We start from the raw sequence: 19692 nt of genomic DNA on the forward strand, positions 1-19692 counted from the left end.
ATCTTGAACCTTTCAATTTCAATATTTGATTCATTTTCATTTTGAAGAGTGAAATCTTTTGTGAGATTGTTGTTCTGATAGTTCTGTATTTCTCACTTGTTGATTTGTAAAATTTTCTGATATTAGAAACAATTGGAGAAATCACACAATCATTTAAAATATCAACAAGAACTCTCCTTTGATGTCTTCCATCTTCTTCATACTCTTCTGGTTCATCTTCTTCATTATCCAAATAGTACAATTGCCTCCTAGTGAAAAGGAATGGTACAAGCCACATTCGAATAGGAACCAATATCAAAATCAAGATTGGAAATGACAATGCAGCAGGTGATTCAGTAATGGCATAAATAATTCCAAGAAAACCCATTTGAATACATGTAAAGACAATATTGTGAAATAATGGAAGAGTATTAACATAGGGAGAATGCAATTCTTTCCTTTGTGAACTTCTTACAAACCAGAGTTTGATTCTATCCATCATTTGATTTCCATCGAATGAAGTAAATCCCATATAGAGGAAAATGCCAGTCATGGCACCCTTTGGAATTGTTTTCAGAACTACCTGTCCATACATCATTAACACTCCAATGATAAGAGCATGAAGAAAATTTGAAACTCTATTCTCACGAACTGAGCCAATCACTTCCTTCTTCTTTCCATTCGGTAATTCTTTCATTTCCACTCTACCTAAACTGGTTACATGAAGAGGAGCTTGTGGAATGAGTCCATGAGTGAAGGGAATTCCCACCAATGAGCAAACCAAAATATTCAATCCACACACGAATAAATCCCAATGAAATGCACTTCCCTTCTTCAAATTAAACTCCTTCTTTTGAGAGAGGAGTGAAGAAATGTTGTGATCAAAGAAAATCAAAGCTGCCAAAATGGATGCTGGAATGATGGCTGCAAAAATCGACCACAATGGCAAGCTGGAGTAATTGACCAGCCATGAACCATTCCTCTCTCCAAAAGTTGGTTCAAATGTTGAAGGAACATTCAAGAAGGGAATTTCAACCTGATCAAAAACTGGAAGGTGTGAAATTCCTGTAAATATTCCAACACTAATGGCAACAGCATAGGCCTTTAAAATCTTTACAATGAAATTTGGAAAATAAATCCAAGTAGTTGAGTAATGTAATTGATAGGAAACGTAAAATGATCCAATCGAAATAATAAATGATAATAAGGCAGAATCCAAACTAAAGTTATTGAAATACTCAACAATATCCTCAACTGCTCCCACAATATAAATCACTCCAATTAAACATCCAAATATTTCAGCAGTAAATCTTGAAACATATTTCACCAGCGTTGATAAATTCAAAACAGCAATCATGAAACACAAAAAACTTGTGAAAAATCCAATAATTGACAGCCATGGCAGGAAGGGTATTTCAGCTCTCTTACAAATATCAAATATTGTGATGCAAAAGACACAAATAGGTCCAGTCACTCCAACAATCACTAATGGTTGACCAGAAATTAATGAAAATATAATTCCACTTAAAGAGGTTGCAAATAGTACTTCCATAACTCCTAATTGATTTTCAGTACTTTTAGAAAGCAAAACTCCAAAACTTAAAGCAGGGAAAATACTCGAAAATAACATGAATAGGGCTGAGGCAAGAACTGTTGGATGGAAACCTTGTGTGAAATCATTGATATAATGAGGAGCTCTCCTCCGTATGTCAGTAATCATTCCATAACATGGAATACATGATTTTTTCATAAATATTCTTTTTAAAGTAAATTTCATTCGAAAGGCCATCGGAATGTCATCCAAATTATCTGTTTTTTCATCATTTTGCATGTCAACTTTTGAATTGACTCTGTTCATCCCATCTTGTTGATTTTCCTCTTGAACATTCTCATCAAATGTGAGTGGATATCGTGAATCAACAGAAGTCAATGTAGATTCCGAAGTAATGGAGGGCAGAGAATTGTGCTGCTGGTGATTTGCACCATTTTCATTGTGTTCCGATGATGGTAGCATGTTGAATAACTTGAATTTGGTTGTTTTTTCTTCAGGAAAGTTTGTGAATGAAAATGGATTATCCAAAAATATTCACACTGTCAATCGAATATTAGAGATTACAATTCAAATTTCACTCAGTATTAGTAAGGCAGGGTATTAAGAGGATTTGTTAATCATTTTCAAAGATTTTCAATAAACTCTTTATCCATTGTTGGATATTTTTTCCAACCATTACAAAATTCCATAACTATTACTAACTGTAAACTCTCCAACTTGATAGTTCCAAAAGGACAACGACTCCATTATCTTCTTCCGCCTTCCACACTACAGCAACAAAGCCAAACCAAACCTGGTTGCATTCCCTATTCAATATCCCCCATCAATGTCAAATCCTAATCATCAACTCCAATATCGAATATCGTACTTCCAAGCAGCGAAGAAACTCGACTTGTCTTGACTTCAGACTGAAAAAGTCCAAACAGAAATTCTAAAGAAAAAATTTCTTAAAGGAAGGCTTTCGATTTTCTGCATCAGACGGCGCCTTTTTCCTTCAATCTTCCTCACCTCCCTCACCTCCTCTTTTCTGACCACCACAATCATCAGTGTGTTTCAATATACGGGTGAGATCGTCTCTTCTATATTAGCAGTGTGGGAGAATTTAGAGAAATTAACTTGAAGTTTATTAATTTATTTATTGATCATCAACAACAATAACAACAAGATGGATGATAGTAGTGATGATGGAAGTTGCGATATTCCAATACCTCCAGGACCAATTATAGTCCAATCAATTGATGATAATCATCTGAATGAAGAGGAAAATAATTCATCAAAAGTAATAGCAAATGTTCCTTCTTCTTCTTCGTCATCATCATCGATATCGGCTGTGGATGAAAATCAGATAGAAGAATATTCAGAGAATAATAATGGCCATCAAAAAGACTCGGACCCTACCATCCAGCCACCAGAATTACAAGCTTGCTCATCATTGGAAGATTCATCCGATGAAGAAGAGGAAGACAACATTCAACCTCCTTTTAGACCTCCACCATCTTTACCTTCTCTGAATGTGCCAAATCTAGTCCCTAATTCTATCCCTACCAATTCTACCACTCCAAATATTGTCACACAACCAAAATTTGTTGCAAAGGAAGAAATTGATGAATATACCAGTAGTGATGAATCTGATGACAAAATGACAAAAGAAAATCCAGTAAGTATGAAATTAGACAAACTTGTTTCTAATTGACCAAATTTTAGCATGATGTTGTTATGGTACTTTCCCCTCCTCCACAACCACCTTCTAATGGCAATAGCCCTGTAAATAATAGACCAAGCATTGTTCCAAAGTTGACCCTCACCAGCTCATCATCGTCTGATAATATTGTTCCAGGTCCTGTCAATACTACTCCTTCTTTTGAAATTTCTGTTACAACAACACCAAATACTGGAAAACAAAACACAACAAGTACAGCCCGATCATCTAATTCAACCTATTCTTCACATACTAATGGGTTGGCTGTTCCAAGTGGAGGAAGAACACCAGAAACTAATCTAGCCAAAAGATCACTTAAACTTGGAGATGATTTCGAACAACAGTCAAAATATCTTTTCCAAGTTAATGAAAAAGGATTTGTTGTCTCAGTAGCTGCGAGTATTTTAATGGAATTCCAACAATATGTCGAAAATGAATTTATTGAAAGTTCTAAATTAATACCTTATCAAGTACTAGCAGAAATGAAGGAAAAGAAAAAGGAGGATGTTAATTTTACCAAACTCTTTAGTTTTAGAAATTCTGAAGGGTATCTGAAACACTTGAAATTATTTAAAGAGACAACTTTTGAAAAGAGTTGCCAACTATATTGCCAACTTTTATTGGATTGGCTTCAATCTTCAACCTCTGAGGTTGCCATTCCTGAATGGTCGTACACAAGATTCACCTCCAGATTAATTCAAAAACTTAATTTATCTGGTGAAGAAAAAACTCACGTTCTTGTTCAATCCATTAACATTTTAATATGGCTCGTTGTCAGTGATGTATTCTCTATTATATTGAAGAGCTATCATCCAAATATTGTTGACTCTCACGTAACAGAAAATATTATGGGCTATTGTTTTGATATTGTCATCTTTGAAACTCATACAAATGCTAAAATTTATACAGTTTGGAAACAAATGCAATCTGTAATTAATGATCAATGGGCATTTGTTTTGAGAAGATTGTCAAGAAGAAATTTAACAGAAGTGTGCTCCTTCTTCCTTTCAAGAGTTAATAAGAAGGTTGAAAAAGGGCTCACAAAATGCTACTTACAATCCCTCAAGTATATAGATATAGACCTTACCGACAGTGCTGGTGCTACACGTGAGCTTTTAGATACCTTGCTCAAACTCTCGGAGCATGAAAAGATTGTTAAATCCTCAATAACTTTGAGAAATTGTGCTCTAGCAGTTTTGCAAACTGTCTATTCCCAACTTGATTTTGAATTGGAAGAAAATTGCAATTTATTGGAAGATTTCAACTTGAAGGTTTATAATTTGGCCAACTCTTTTGAAAAGAGCAAGATTGGTCAAAAAGGATCATCAAAAGGTGAATCTATGATTCTCAAATCCTTGATTGTTAAACATGCCACTTTTCAATTCCACAATAATCATGCTTCCAAATTGGCAGATGAAGTTATTGAATTTGCTCTCAAAAAGAAAGATCAAACTTCCTTGTTAAATCAAGCTCTTTACTCCTTGTGTGTTATTACTAAGGACAAATACAATGTGGATAGAAACATGTCGCCATTTACATTTATTGGAGGTCCATATAGTAACAAGCTTTTAAAGAACAAACCATTCGTTGACTTGGTGTATTCTGAAACAGACAAGAATATCTCATACTTTACTGAGGACCAAACCTCCAAGTCGAAATATACCGAAGTGATGAAGAAAGTTCTTGTCAGTGTTCAAGCATTCTTGCAAAAATTGAACGTCAGTATTGAGGCGGAGCTATTCGATACTACTTCCTTCTTTTTAATGCTCTTGATTATGAGAATTGCCTCTCATGACATTGAAAGTGTTTTGGGACCAGATGGAATTGTCAGAAAGTATCTGAGCCGTGACTTCCAAAAGAATAGTCTCTTCTCTGTAGCTGCTTTCCGAGTATTGAAGGCTATGCAAAACAATGCAAAGGATTCCTACAATGTTGATGTTTTGAGTTGTGAATCTGAAATAGAATCAATCAAGAGACAGAGCTCATTTACATCACTTTTGAGTGGTTTCAAGGCAGAGGGCTTCTATTTGAAGAAAGTACTAGAGCACTGTAATGAACGTATGAATGTTTCAATCTTGCAATATGCTGATTTTGACCTTCCAGTTGTAAAACCAGAGAATACTATTACTTTCATTCAAGACGAAAGTGACAATGATAGCGATATTTATATATTCAAATCAACATCATCAGAAAGACAGGACGATAATTATAGTTTCAACTCAAGTGCTACTAGTGCTAGTACAATTTCTGATACTGACCATAATCTTTCTTCTGCATCAGCTAATGTAATGCCTGTTAGCCCTCGTGTCAGAAAATTGACCAAAAAGGGTGCCTCAGAAACTGATATTTTCAAACCTCTAATGAGACGTAAGACAGCAACAACTTCTGATTTCAGTAATACTCTGAATCGTTATCCATCAGTTACTAGTTCTTCATCTACACAGGCATCCAATGAGCAACAATTAGAAAAGAGAAAGACAACAAAAGAAGAAAAGTTAAAGAAGGAAAGATATGGACTTGTAAAGATTCTTATCCACAGTATTTCTACATTGCCACTGTTTGCTAGTGAGGATATATTAGCCTACGACAAGTTGGAAAACTTTTTGGGCAACTTCTTGATATGTGGAGATGTAACCATTGCACAAGCCACTTCTGCTGCTTTACAGGAAACTATGAAGCAACATCCATTATTGAGATCGTCAATAATTAAGAAATTAACAGAATTGCTTATTTATCAATTGAAACAATTTGATGAGGTGAAAAGTATCAAATACTTGTTAAAGAATATTATTCAACTCATTGGAATTTGGTCCGAGGACAAGGCTAACATTGACCGTAGTATTGATGCATGGATTTTCAAACTTGAGGCCGGTTGTTTAATTAGTATGTGCTTTGTTGATAGACAGTTGAGATTGACAGCACTAGAATGCCTTTCAGTCATCTCTAACTTGTTCTATGAACATGTATCTGGATTGAGCTATAGAATTATCATAGAAAATCAATCTACAATCATTCAAAGATCTATTAGAAAGATTGAAGTTAGAGATGCTATGGGTGTTGATGAGTACATCATGTCTGACGATTTGTTGCTCAAGTTAGAAAGAGAGAGTTTGGAAAGTGTTTCTCAAAGTGAAACAGCAGCAACTGTTCTCTATACCTACATTTTAGGTTTCATTGGAGAAACTTTAGCCGAGCAAAATTGCAAAATGTATCCTGACTTGTTATTTTTAATTAAGGACTTTTGTATAGGAGTATCTGAGTTAGCACTCGAAGATGAAAAGTATGCCCCACTTTGGACAGATTCACTTTGCTTAATGTCATCCCTGTGCGGTGTTCCTAATCCAGAGGATCAAAATATGCTTGCAGCTTTAGAGAACTATAGAGGAATTGTCAAAAACACGTTGAAACAAATAGATCTTTTCGATAAGTTCCTTTGTTCTGAAGAAGTTTGGCACCACAGAGCCATTGTAAATATTTGCTCCTGCTTTAATTATCAATCTCTGCCAACTTTAATGGACATACTCTATTCATTCTTGGAAAATAAGAGAGAAAAGAAGGTATCCGTTACTACTATTATTGCCCTTAAGGATATTGCAAGAATTTTGAACAGTATTACACAAACTCAAAGTTTTGCCAAATTGGTGAAATATCTATCCATCTTTTCTCAATTCCTAAGACAAGCATCCGATTTGATTCAAAAATCTTATGGTATACTTGCTTCTGAGAGAGATGTGAAAATTAAGGATCCATTCCATTTGTATTGTATTTTCCATTCGTATGCAAACAATGCAGCTGCTTTGAATAATATTGCCAAGACATTATTCCTTACAAAGAATAGTCAAACCAGACAAAAATCTATCAAAATTACAAATGCTCTCTTCTTGAGAAACGGAAATGTTTGGCAAGAAGATGCCCGTGTGAATTCCATCAACAGTCTCAGAGAATGTTTGGATAAGATAACTCAAATGCAACAAGTGGCTGATGTAACTGTTGAAAGATTGAAGGATGAGAAAGCCAAAGAATATTGGAGGGGTGAATATGCAAACATTCTCTCAGTCAAATTGAAACATCTTTGCTACAGAGGTATTTCCAGTATTTTGAAGGTGGATCCTATTCCTACCTTATTCTCTAATTCAACATTTGATTATCAAACCTTTTTTATTTCTTCAGAACTCCAAGGATACAGAATGTTGGACGGTGTTCTTTGTCACCACTTTGAACATTTATTTACAGAGTTTATTTCAACAATTTACACAACCACCGATGATGACATTTCCGAAGTGTATATTAATGCAATCTATGACAATTTACTTCCAAGCAGCACTGCCTTTGCACCACACTATTGTACAAATGAAGATCGTTTGGAGTGGATGTTAACACTGAAGGGTCAAGAATTATTCGAAGGTGCTCCATCATTCCTCAATGAAGATGATATCATTCACACAGTGATACAAAAGAATATCTTCTCCATTTTGCTCTTGATGCTCTATTTGTTGAACCATCCATATGATTCTGTTCACTCTAAAGCTGGTGAAGTTGTTTGGGCTTTGGTACATAACAACTTTTGTGTTGATGAAGTGGAAAAGACAATCAATCCTACCCAAAAAGAAAGAGTAATGGCTGAATTGGAAATTTTAGATGTTTCACTGAGAACCAATTCAACTACCTTGGAATATGCTCTTAGAGTTTCTGATGCTGTTTCTACATTGGTTAGTTTCTGGAGTAATAGATTGTTCTTAGAAGCATTCAAATACTTACCTACTGTAGCTGTTACTCAAAGAAAGTCATTTTTGGTCAATATACTCAAACCTTGGGGCAAGTACTTGGAAGTTTGTCCAATACCTCCTCCAATGGATATTAACGAAGTTATACATGTCATTATCAAATTCTCATTGGAAATTCAAAGATCTATTGGAGTTACAAAGGATTTACAATTCATTTGGCAAGAAGTATGCCAACAAGGTGGAATCCTCATGAATCCACTTGCAGAACAATCTAATCAAATCATGGGATTAGATTATTCTATTGATCTCAAATATCCAAGAAATCTTGTAATGATTATAGATTACATCAAGGCTCTCCTCTCCAATGCCTATGATATTGAAAAGGATAAGAAGACCAAGTATGATATTGAAACAGTATGCAGAGGAACTGCTTTGGCTCTCTTCTCAGTTCAACCAAAACTAACCCTCCAACTTTTACTCGGCAACATAACCTCTTGTGATGATAATTATGGTGATGCGATCATGTGTTTGTTACACGATATTGTCTGTCACAATGAACACAAGACTGTGGTATTGGAGCAAGCTCACATTATTTTGGTTTATGCTTTAATAAGAATGGACGGAATGAACGAATATGCCCACAACCTTTTCACCAGTATGCTTTTGAGTTTAATGTCCCACACCAGTTCTCAATTATTGACAAGAAAGTACTGGTTGTTGCTCATCAAATTATTGAAGGACAAGGTTATTGTTATCAATTGGGTTGATTGCCTCATTGACCATCAATCTTCAAAGCTCTCCCAATTGGATGTTGAATCATTGGTTCCATTCACAACGGTACAGGGCTCAATCAGTGCTGGTTATCTCATCAAGATACTTGTAGATTGTATTGAATCTTCTGTTGGATCTTCATTGGTTGACCATTTCGCTCAACATGCCCTCGAAATGGCCACAAGAGAAACCAAGAACGTTGCTTTCATTCACAATTATTTGAGCATTTTCTACTTCTCTCTCCATCAAACCAAGAGTGTCTCACTCACATCATCAGTTTTGTACAGAGTACTTCATTGTGCCTACGTATTCACAGAATCATCAGATACAAACTCAACACAAGCATCCCTGTCACTGGCTAATAGAGTATCCAATATTTCAAACAGTGAGGTTCTCACCGATTCAAAGATTCTTGCATTAGATGTTTTGCACTTGATTATTAGCAGAAGCTCCGCCTTGGACTACAAACATGTATTCTGGTACCTTGTTTCCCTTCTCACAGCAACAAATGCAAACGCCAATAATGAGTATGTTGCTGCTATTGTTGATTGTTTGTATGTTCTCAAGGATAATGAAGCCTGCTTCTTAAAGTACTTCTTAGTTGATAATGAAAAAGTTGTAAAGACTGAATTGGACAGATACATTGCTGATAGAAGCTGGAGAGGTTTAATCTATATTTTGGCTGAACAAATACCAAATAAGGTTGTGCAACAAAAGGTTTTGGACTTGATCTTAATCTTTATGAAGGCAAATCCTTCCCACATGCTTGATGACGTTCCAGATAGAAAGCTCTTTACTATTCTCATATCACTCATGCCATACTTTATTTGTGAATTGGATAGTCTTGTTTGTCAAAATCTCATCAAGTGTATGAGAGAAGAATTGTCAAGCCCTCTCTTTGATTGTTTCACCAAGCTTGAAACTATTTCTCCTATCGATTTCTCTAACAAAGTTTGTTCAGAACTGGTAAAATTCTTTGTCAATGTAGAATATGCTATTCATGCTGCTGATGTTTTGACAAACATGTACTTGACAAGTACATCAAGACTTAGAGATTCTATTCTCCTCCTTGTATCTTCTCTGGTCAGATATTCACCAAAAGAAGCTAATGCATTTGCCTTGCTCTACAAGTTGGCAATTACTTCAGATACATCTGTTGCCAGCTCATTCCTTTCTGAGGTTTTGAATCCTGCTGTGAAAGACTTTAAGCAATTACTCAAGTACAACTCTGAAGATGTTCAAAGATTGAATGATATTTGCAAATATACTCCAAAGGCCATTGTTGATGGTACCCAACAAAAGGTTTTGTGTAATAGATTGAAGATACTCGTTGAGGAGTCCTACGGTCTCAGTAACAAGAATGACAGACCAAAAGTTCTCTCTATCAAACCAACCTCTGCTCGTAAAGTCTCTAACCCTGCAGTTAGTGTTGCAACTACGTCATCAGCATATGTTCCAAACACTCTTCCTATACAAACCCCAAGATTAATTTCTCCTTCTATCAATCCTCCTAGTAATGTTTCTGATAATTCTCATAACCCAACTATCCCTACAAATATCCCTGTTATTATTCCAGAACATCACAATGTACCACCGCCAGTTGATTCTCATATTTCAATTCCCCTCCCAGATATTGTTCCAGAGAAAATCTATTCTATTAGCATGCTTTCTAATCCACCTCCACAACCTTCCTCTTCCTCCTCTCCTTCTCTTGATAAGACTAATCGTATTCCTGATCTTGCTAATTTATTATACAATGAAAGCTATGCCATGTATTTCAAGAACTTTGCACTCACCAAGTCAGATAATACTGAAGCACTCGATTTCTGTGTATCTGCCCTCAAGTATGAGAAGGCAACAGATTCCATTCAAAGAGCTGTATTTGCAAAGAGAATAGTCCAACAATATGTCAATCAAGAAAACTCCAATGTTTTGAATGACAATCAAAAGCAAGCAGTTCTTTCCAAGTATAGAGAGAATGTCATTAATCCATCCACTGATTTATTCTCTGAAATTGTGACAACAGTTCAAGCTCAATTATTAGATTTGTATCAACAATTTTTAGAAAGTTCTCACTGTTCTGAATTGAGTAACAAGATTAAGAATAACCTTATTTAAATAAATTATTAATATATGTATTTTCTAGATATCTTAGTTGTTTGAATTATGTACACTATTTGATTCAGTTCACGACATAACTTGTCAGAAGGAGGTCGGTAATTTCCTTAAATTCCAATCTATCAATCATCCTTCTCAGCTCTTTCATAAAATTATCCAAGTCTTCCTTTGATTTGTTAAATCTTGCCTCAACATCCTTTGTAAAGACATCAATATCAATAATTTCCTCCTCACCAACAACCATTTTCAATTCTAGTTCCTTCCAATAATTCTTTTCATATCTCAATACTTTTAGTAATTTTAATTCTTCCGAGAGCATGTTGACATCCTTATCAATTTCTTCCTCAATCAATTTTGTATGAATATTTGTTTGATCGACAAGTTTTTCAATACTATGTAAACGTTCCGATATCCATCAACAAATTGCTAAATTACCTACATTTGTACTGTATTTGAATTTCCTTCTTGTTGAGCGTCCATCACTTCCTTCTCCAATCTCAGTTGAATCTTTTTAAATTCCTCCTTAACATATAATTTCATTTCCTTTTGTTTGGCCACAAGGTTTTTTATTTGTTGCTCCAATACTATATTTGCCTCAATATAAAATCATGATAATCAGCAGAGAGAACCTACCCGAAAGCTCAAAATTGGAGAAGATTCTTTCATACATTTTTTTCTTATTAAAAGTTTTGTAGTAAGAGAGTTGAATAAATATGTTGTTATTGTATTATTATTTACATTCTCAATCCTTCTTAACTTCTTCCGATGATGATTCAATCTTCTTTTCGTCAGCATCTTGTTGTTGTTGGTAGGTTGTGTACTTGTCGGATCTTCCTAATGATTTGCCAACTGGATACTTGAGAGCATTCTTCTTCATTTTCTGTTTAATAAAATCATCATCAATTATCCAATAATTTAAAATGTATATCAATGTTCAAATTAATTAGTAATATATTCAATGTAATATAAATATTATTAATTAAATACTTTAATCAAAAACAAACCTCAAAAGCAACTTCAGGCAAATTAACACCACACAAATCAGACAATCTCAACAAGTAGAATAAACAATCCGATAATTCATCTTGTAAATTTTCCTTCTCTTTATCAGAAAAGTCTCGCTGCACATCTTCACACATTTGATCCGATTTCCATTGGAAAATTTCAGCCAACTCACCAATCTCACCTACCAATGCGAGAGTTACATTACGAGGGGTGTGATACTTTTTCCACTCTCTCTCGTTTATGAAATCTTCGTGTAGTTTTCTCAACTCTTCTAAAGTAATGTTTGGATTAAATGGCGCCATTTTATTTTTTAAATTTTTAAAAATGCAAAAAGTGAAACAACATTTATTGGCGGCAAATCAATTCTTTGGTAAAAAGAGGCTTTTTAATGCATCTTTAATTAATTGCTCTGCTTCTTTAAATTATTATTTATTTATTAATGATTCAAAGTACCAATATAACAGACAATATTCTAACAACATTGAAAAATCATGTGATTGTCAAATAGAAAAACATTCTCTCTTCGGAAGGGAAATATTCATTGCACAAGATGTTATTGGGAATGATGAGTTTTCAAAGTATGTGAGTGGAAACAAGTGGAGAAAGTTGCAATTTCTCATCAATCCAAGTGATGTTGAATATTTAACACAACAAATTAGGGAAATTCATTCGTATGGTTCTTTACAATCGAATGCCATGTTATCGATGGCTTATTTGTGTTTATTGAATGGATGGAAATTTAAATATCATGTCGACAGGAGTTTGGAATATATTGAGGATCAAGTGAATATTAGAAAGGTTGGGAATTTGTTTGAAACTGTCAAGTTGAGGGAGAGAGGTTTAGATTTGGAATTTATAGACTCGAGGGATTGTTATGAGAAATTGAAGGACGATTTCACACAGAGGTGTATTTTGAATGAAACTATTCAGAATGATGGAATTTTATATGTGAGGGAGGGAGTAGCTCAGAAAGAAGCAGAATTTGGTTACGCTTTACTAGCTAGAGAAATATTTGAAAAGATGGCAGACAATACTCATTTGAATGTTTTTCTTCCTTCAGGTAAGTTTTTATTGAAATGCTACAAGTGAGACTATGAAATAATTTGAGAAGGAACTGGAACATCTGCTCTCTTTCTTTGTAAACACTTGAAAAAGTTAGCACCTAACAAATTTACTGTATATACCACAAATTGTGTTGGAAATGAGGAGTATTTAAAAAAGCAATTTCTTGAATTGGAAAGTGATGTAAGCATGCATCCCAAAATTATTAGCACCCGAAAGAATTATCGTTATGGACAATTATATCCTGAAATTTATCAAATTATTGAGGAGGTGAAACAACAGACAGGTATTCAATTTGATTACCTTTATGATGGTAAAGGATTATTGACAGTTAAAGAATACCTTGTCTCATCTAAATCACCACCACTCTTGTACATTCACTCTGGTGGTCTTATTGGAAATGAAACAATGAGAGAACGTTATCAAACATCTACAAAATAATACATGCTTCATTTACTATAATTTTTTATTAAGCTAGCTAACTAGTATTGCATCATTACAAGAGTGACAGCAGAGTACATTGTAACAAGAGCTGTAACAGACTTTACAATAGCTCTATCATATGAGTTTGAGGCACTACTACAGAAAAAGACACCAAAGAAACATGGACCCTTGCTGGTGTGAGGCTTTTGAGGTTCAGTGGTTGTGCCTTCCTCTGTTGTACCTCCGTCTTCAACAAATGAACCATTGATGGCATAATTGGTTGTCTTGATAATCTTATTCTTGCAAAGAATTTCATATCCATTAATTGGACACTTGACATAGCCAGTGTAGGTTGCAGGCATGTTAGTTTTAGTTTCAGCTGATTGATCAGATGGACAACTGAACTTGGTTGTTCCAACATAGAATCCAAGAACACCATCATCACATGAAATTCTCAAACATCTAGAATCCTTAGTCTTTTGACTTGATAAGATTCTCACAATATTTGCATCAAAACAAGCAGAAGATTCTCCAAATACTTCAGCTTCATATTTTGATGTATAACCAGTGACACAATCACCCTCTGCATATGAAGAAACAATAGGACAATAATCCATCAAGGCATCTGAACCACCTGCTTTTGGACTTCCTGGAACATGTTCATAATAACCCATGGAAGAGACATACGTATTAAGGGAACAATAACCCTTCTTTTTCAAATCAAATGTACATGTTGAAATGGATGGATCATCAGTACAGTAATAACCTGGTCTATCAGTTACTGACCAATCTTCACATCTTCCATCGGCCATTGGACATCCCATTCCCTTGCCCCATAATAGAGGTTCAGAGTGACTAAAGTTTCCTCTATACCATCCAGAATCTTCCAAAAAGGCAATAGTGAAACTACTCATAACTAATTCACCACTCACACTACCAACCATAAGCTCATTCTTCATAATTCTCTTTTCCCAGTGAGAAAATGCTGTTCCTGAACCACCTCCTTCTTCAAATTGAACACCATCCAATGTTGGACATCCATAGTATTTTCTGGCAATGTCCAATACTTTTGGAGTTTTAATCTTCATCACTGAAGCAGTTTTAACAGATCCAGTACTATCTGTAAACTTTTTAGTTTCCATAGAGTAAACAGATGAAGCAGGTGTTACCTTTGTGGTATTTCTATCATAGAAATAGTTCAAAAATGTTTGAGAAAATCCAAGAGCATGCAAAGATTCGTGTCTGGCGACAGAAATCTTTTCCTTGAGTGTATAACTGATAAGTCTAGGTGATAAATTGAGTTGTCCTGCAATAGGTCTATTATTATCAGCTGATGAAACGCAAGCAACAGCCCATCCCAAAACGCCTTCTTGAGTCGGTCTAGTAGTAACAAAGATGACAACATCTGTATTCTTTCCATCAAATCCTGATTGTTTGATATCATCTGGAATTGGAACGCCTCCTCTCGGTCCACATCTTGAAATACCTCTGAATGCAGTTGTATAGTCACCATCTTGAACAGTTCTAGTTTGAGCCATAAGGTAAAAGTCCTCTCTAACACTAGGAATCAAATCATTCTTGATAATGTTAACAAAATCAGTGGTAGGAACATCAGCACTTGTACATTGTCTCCAGCAATTTTGACTTGTTGCAGAGGCGCACAATGGTGTTCCAGGAAGATTTGTAGGAGTATCCACACCTTCCCAATAATAAGCACCTACTGAGGCACAACTTCTTTGTTCAACATCCTTACTGGCCAAATAATCATATCTAAAGGTAACTCTGAGATTGGACCAAATTTCAGCACTTAATGATCTCTTTAGGTTTTTCCCTTGTGAGGCATGACTTTGTGCTATTTGACTAAATACACTTCTCGGATGATATCTATTATTCAATTCTTGTTCCATAATTTCATCATGAATACACTTGTGAGGTAAAGCTCCCTCTTCATCATGATCATGATGTTTATGTGCTAACGTTATGGAGTTATTCAAAACTAATACAACCATGAAAATAAGAACCAAGAGGTTCCTTAATATTATAATCTTCATCACTCAATAAAGTATATACAAAATAAATTAATTTTTATATTAAGCGTCGTGTATCGTCGATGGTGTGATGTAATATGATGATTTCCAAGTAAAAACAACAACAATAACAATTTAACGCTCTCTCTGTTGAATCTTTTTGGAAGGTTTTCTCGCCAATCTAATTTTTTTTATTGAATAAAACGTTATATTCCCTTAAAAGGCGACTGTTGAGAGTGTTGATATTCGTTCATGTTTAAGGCGCCAAAAGAAACAAAGGAAATCATGACCCTTAAATTAGAAGACTACCGAGGAAACCCTGACACATATTTGTAATTTCGCTCTCTGTTTTAACAGATTTATTAGGAAAGGGTTATTTTGGCATTAGTATGAATGCTTCAGTTGATTCACCTAAGCATGCTTTTCAATTTGAACATGCTCTTCTATTTGATTATCATCAAACACGCCCAAACTATCATAATGCTTGAAGAATTCATTCGTGTACTTGAGACATGATGTTTCCACAAGGGAGAGAACACTGCTGTTTCTTGATACATGGTTTGCCTTGTCACTTTCAAGTGTTTTGGTGTGAAAACGTTGCTTCTTGAGTGAGAACAATGCCAATTCATAAGGAGATACAACCAATTGGTCTTGTTCATATGCCTCCTCTATTTCAATAAGTGGATAATCTTGTCTATACTCTTTAAGAAATGCTTGCAAGTTCTTCAAACAATTCGAATCATATCTCATCAATTCCTTATCCAATCTTCTCTTCTCATTGCTTTCATTCTCTTGAATTGATTGAACTGAATAATCATCTCTCAATAGAATAAATTTATCACCGCTTGCCATCAACATTAAATGAAGAAAGTTCAATTCTTTCATGTAAATATTCTGTGTAAATTGCCTGTTCACACAAAGTTTGAATTCTGGAGATTGTTTCATCAATCGAACAAGTTCAAACCAGCCAATTGAGAAGAGATCAAATTCTGGAGAATCTTGGTTCAGATTTTGTTCAGATCTTTCAAGGAATAGACATTGAAGTAAAATGTAAATTAGGCACGTGTAAATTTCTCTTCTGATTTGTTGGTCTTCTGTTTCGTGAACATTAGTTTCATCTTCAGGTGGAAGAAAATCAGAAGAATCAACACTTCTTGGAGAATTACATTCTTCGTTTGATTCCACAGTGGACAATTCAGTTTCTAATAAAGAAAGTAAACTTTGAGAAATAACTGGAAGTATTCTACATGCCTCATTCTTCAAATTATCCAATTCCAATTTCTCATCTTGCATTATACCAGTATTATCGTCCAAATAGTTTAGGATAAATTTGTGAAGAATCATTAAAAGAATAGGAGGTGCATCGTTTTCCATGAAAATTTCACGATAACTGAATTTCCATCTATCAATTTGAATATTATCAAGGAATTCATTTGATTTGAAGGAGACATCGAATGGTTTCTTATCGTTTTTAGAAGAAACTTGATCGTCACTATTCGATTCTTCCATTAATTGACCATCATTACTTGAATAGTGTATTTTCCTGGAAGAAACATTCATCAACTTGAGAATTTGTCTTCCCAATTCTAAATTCCTGTAAAATCTTGAACTTTTCACAATTGTCATTGGAAGAAGTCTTTCTAATCTATTACAATTATTCAAGCAACTTGTTAGACAGTCATTTTCTAAAAGGAAAGTCAATAAGAAGGAAGAATCCTTGGCTATTTGTATACACATTGTTTCTTCATCATTATTCGAAAGACTTTTCAATGAATCGGATAAGAAACAATTCAAATCATAAACAGTACTTTGATTCCAATTCAACTTTTCAACCGATTCACTCAAACATAAAATTAAACTAAATGCAAATGAAGTTGAACCCAAGCAATTTTTCAAAATTTCACTTTCCTTTTCCATTGTTAACTCCACTTTCTTATTCGAAACTTTGTAAACTTCTGGATTAAACATTCTTCCCGCCATTTCCATAAAGAATTCCAACAAGCATTGAATATAATCCTTAAACGAATCAAAATGTTTCAATGTCAATCTCAACAATTCAGTCATCACTTGAATTGTGTTAAATTCTGTCAAAATCAAAATTATCAAACTTTGATATTTTGAAAGTTTACAAAGAGTTGTAATGGAGTTTACAATATTACAACTAGTTTCGTGAGAGTTGTATAGGGAAATGGATTTGAAATGTCTTACTTGTGTTAGAATTTCCAAATCGGATTGAAGTTTTCTTGTGGAAAGTTTTAACATTTCGGCAACATTCAATGGAGAAAGGTCAATAATTTCGTTTGGAGGAAATGAGTGGATAATCTCAAGATGCTTGTATAATCTTTGATATCCTTTGAATTTGGAACAGTTTAAATCACTGTAGAGTCTTGTCAAAAGTGAAGGAATTTGATATCCTAAATAGTAAGAACTATTCGAAAGGATATTAGAAAAGAATGGAAAGACTTGCTTACTTACTGTTCGAAAATGATATTCTCTAAATCAACAATTAGTTGGCTATTGTCAAATTCTTCAATAATTGGAGAAATTAGAGACTTGGATAATTCTTCCAATTTGTTCGAAAGTTTCTTTCTATACGATTCACACTTGTAAATGGAACACAAAGCAAGACATGAATATCCCATAGTAATAATAGTTTCCAATCTATTCTTAACTGTTTGTTCTTCCATTTTAAGTTGAATATCCTTTCGAATACTATGTTTCGTATTACCATCTTTCAAAGCTTGACACCTTTCGAATATTTCTTGATGTTCTTTAGCCTGTTCTTCCAACTGTTCAACTTCCTTTTCTAATAAATCCAATTCTCTCAATTCTCTAGAAGGATCTTTCTTGATCGCAAAGAGCTTTCGTTTCGGTGTTGTTTCTCCATGTTTCGTTTTTCGTTGTTTTTCAGTTTTTGGAGAATTTACCTTCTTTTCCTGATTACTATTTCTAATAGGGCTGTCAAATATTTTACATTCCTCTTCGAAAGAAACTTGTCTCAAATATTCGATTGGAATTTCACAAACTCCATCGTTATCAAACTTGTTCAATATCAGTTCTTTCAATTCGAATATTTCAGGTTGGTTTCTACTCAACAGTTGACACAATTTTGAAACATTTTGCTCGTTTCCATCCAAGCAGAAAACATAGGATAATGGTGGTTTGGAAAAAACCGAAACCATATTCGAATCTTGACTCATACTTTTACAATGATCCAATTCCTTCTTTACATTTCTCACCATTTCATGCATTTGGAAGGAAGTCAATAAATTTTCAAAGCTTTCTGAAAATTCATGACCAAATCTTGTGAATGAGCTTTTCAAATCTTTATACGAAACTTCAAGTGAACGATTCTTCTTTCTTTCCTTAAATTGACTAAATTTTTCTTTCAAATTCTGATTTACCAATTCATTTTCTCTCAAATGATTAGAACACAACTCGATAATCGTAAATGGTTTTTCAATTACCAAATCTTGTGGAATTTCCTTGAATTCATGTTCGTGATGGTCGAAACCTCTGACTTTATGGAGATACGAAACAAGATATTCATTACAAATAGTTTGAAAGTAGAGAAATAAATCTTGGTAGAGTTGATTGATTTGGTGAGTGATGAAAGTTGGTTTTTCCTCTTGTGGAATTTCAGACGAAAGTAGTTCCAAGTAATTTTCTAACAAACTTTCTAATAAACAGTCGCAGTTGATGGGATCTCTGGAGAGGTATTGATCCAAATTGAACATCATTGTCTTGAATTGTTCAAAATTTTCTTGTTGATTCTCGAAAATTCTCTTTACACATTTGGAAAATTCATCTCCAAAACTTTCCATTTCTAGAAATAGCTCAAATATCTTTGTTCTTCTAGATTTCAAATTTTTATATTCTAATATTTGAGAATCTTCACAATTGTCCAATAAATTCTCAATTGGTTCATAATGAATATTAACATATCTCAAAATCTCTTTCATAAATGTTGGAGCTTTAGATTGATAATCGTGAGTTAATTTCACATACGGAGTTGACTGGAACGAGGTCGATCTATTAGCCAACCAATCATTCTCTCCACATCTTATCCAAAACAATGCCAACACTTCCTTTACCATATTAACTTCATTCAGAAATTCGACACGTTTCGAATTATTCAACAGGAGACGACTCTTCATCATTTGAAACAATGAAGATTTGTAATTTGTTCTATCATGCCCATACTCCCCTTCCTGAATCATTGAATTGCTAATAACAATTGGACTCGGATTCGAACTCTGACTCCATTGAGAAAAAGAATCCAAATCCTTAAAGTACCGCAAGTGGAAGGATGAAGAGTTTTGATTGGGAGAA

At 34.3% G+C, this 19692-nt stretch overlaps 5 protein-coding genes across 5 annotated transcripts; 1 reads left to right on the forward strand and 4 right to left on the reverse strand.

Annotated features, from left to right (window-relative positions):
• Window positions 1-211: 211 nt before the first annotated feature.
• On the reverse strand, window positions 212-1729 carry NAEGRDRAFT_1116 (uncharacterized protein; the record flags this gene model as incomplete). The annotated part of the gene is made up of 2 exons (XM_002677923.1): window positions 212-961; window positions 1016-1729. Coding segments are annotated over 2 exons (1464 nt in total), but the record flags the coding sequence as incomplete, so codon positions are not given.
• A 967-nt stretch (window positions 1730-2696) lies between these two features.
• NAEGRDRAFT_79498 (uncharacterized protein) lies at window positions 2697-10872 on the forward strand (the record flags this gene model as incomplete). The annotated part of the gene is made up of 2 exons (XM_002677834.1): window positions 2697-3188; window positions 3236-10872. 2 exons carry the CDS (start codon window positions 2697-2699, stop codon window positions 10841-10843), a joined length of 8100 nt encoding a protein of 2699 aa, XP_002677880.1. The 3' UTR covers window positions 10844-10872.
• An 812-nt stretch (window positions 10873-11684) lies between these two features.
• NAEGRDRAFT_5223 (uncharacterized protein) lies at window positions 11685-12129 on the reverse strand (the record flags this gene model as incomplete). The annotated part of the gene is made up of 2 exons (XM_002677924.1): window positions 11685-11723; window positions 11848-12129. Coding segments are annotated over 2 exons (321 nt in total), but the record flags the coding sequence as incomplete, so codon positions are not given.
• A 1776-nt stretch (window positions 12130-13905) lies between these two features.
• On the reverse strand, window positions 13906-14958 carry NAEGRDRAFT_1471 (uncharacterized protein; the record flags this gene model as incomplete). Its single annotated transcript, XM_002677925.1, has 1 exon — window positions 13906-14958. A coding segment is annotated over one exon (1053 nt), but the record flags the coding sequence as incomplete, so codon positions are not given.
• An 813-nt stretch (window positions 14959-15771) lies between these two features.
• Window positions 15772-19184, reverse strand: NAEGRDRAFT_66831 (uncharacterized protein; the record flags this gene model as incomplete). Its single annotated transcript, XM_002677926.1, has 2 exons — window positions 15772-17788; window positions 17836-19184. 2 exons carry the CDS (start codon window positions 19182-19184, stop codon window positions 15772-15774), a joined length of 3366 nt encoding a protein of 1121 aa, XP_002677972.1.
• Window positions 19185-19692: the final 508 nt, after the last annotated feature.

Source organism: Naegleria gruberi (assembly GCF_000004985.1).
Source record: "Naegleria gruberi genomic scaffold NAEGRscaffold_20, whole genome shotgun sequence".
Taxonomy (NCBI): domain Eukaryota; phylum Heterolobosea; class Eutetramitea; order Acrasida; family Naegleriidae; genus Naegleria; species Naegleria gruberi.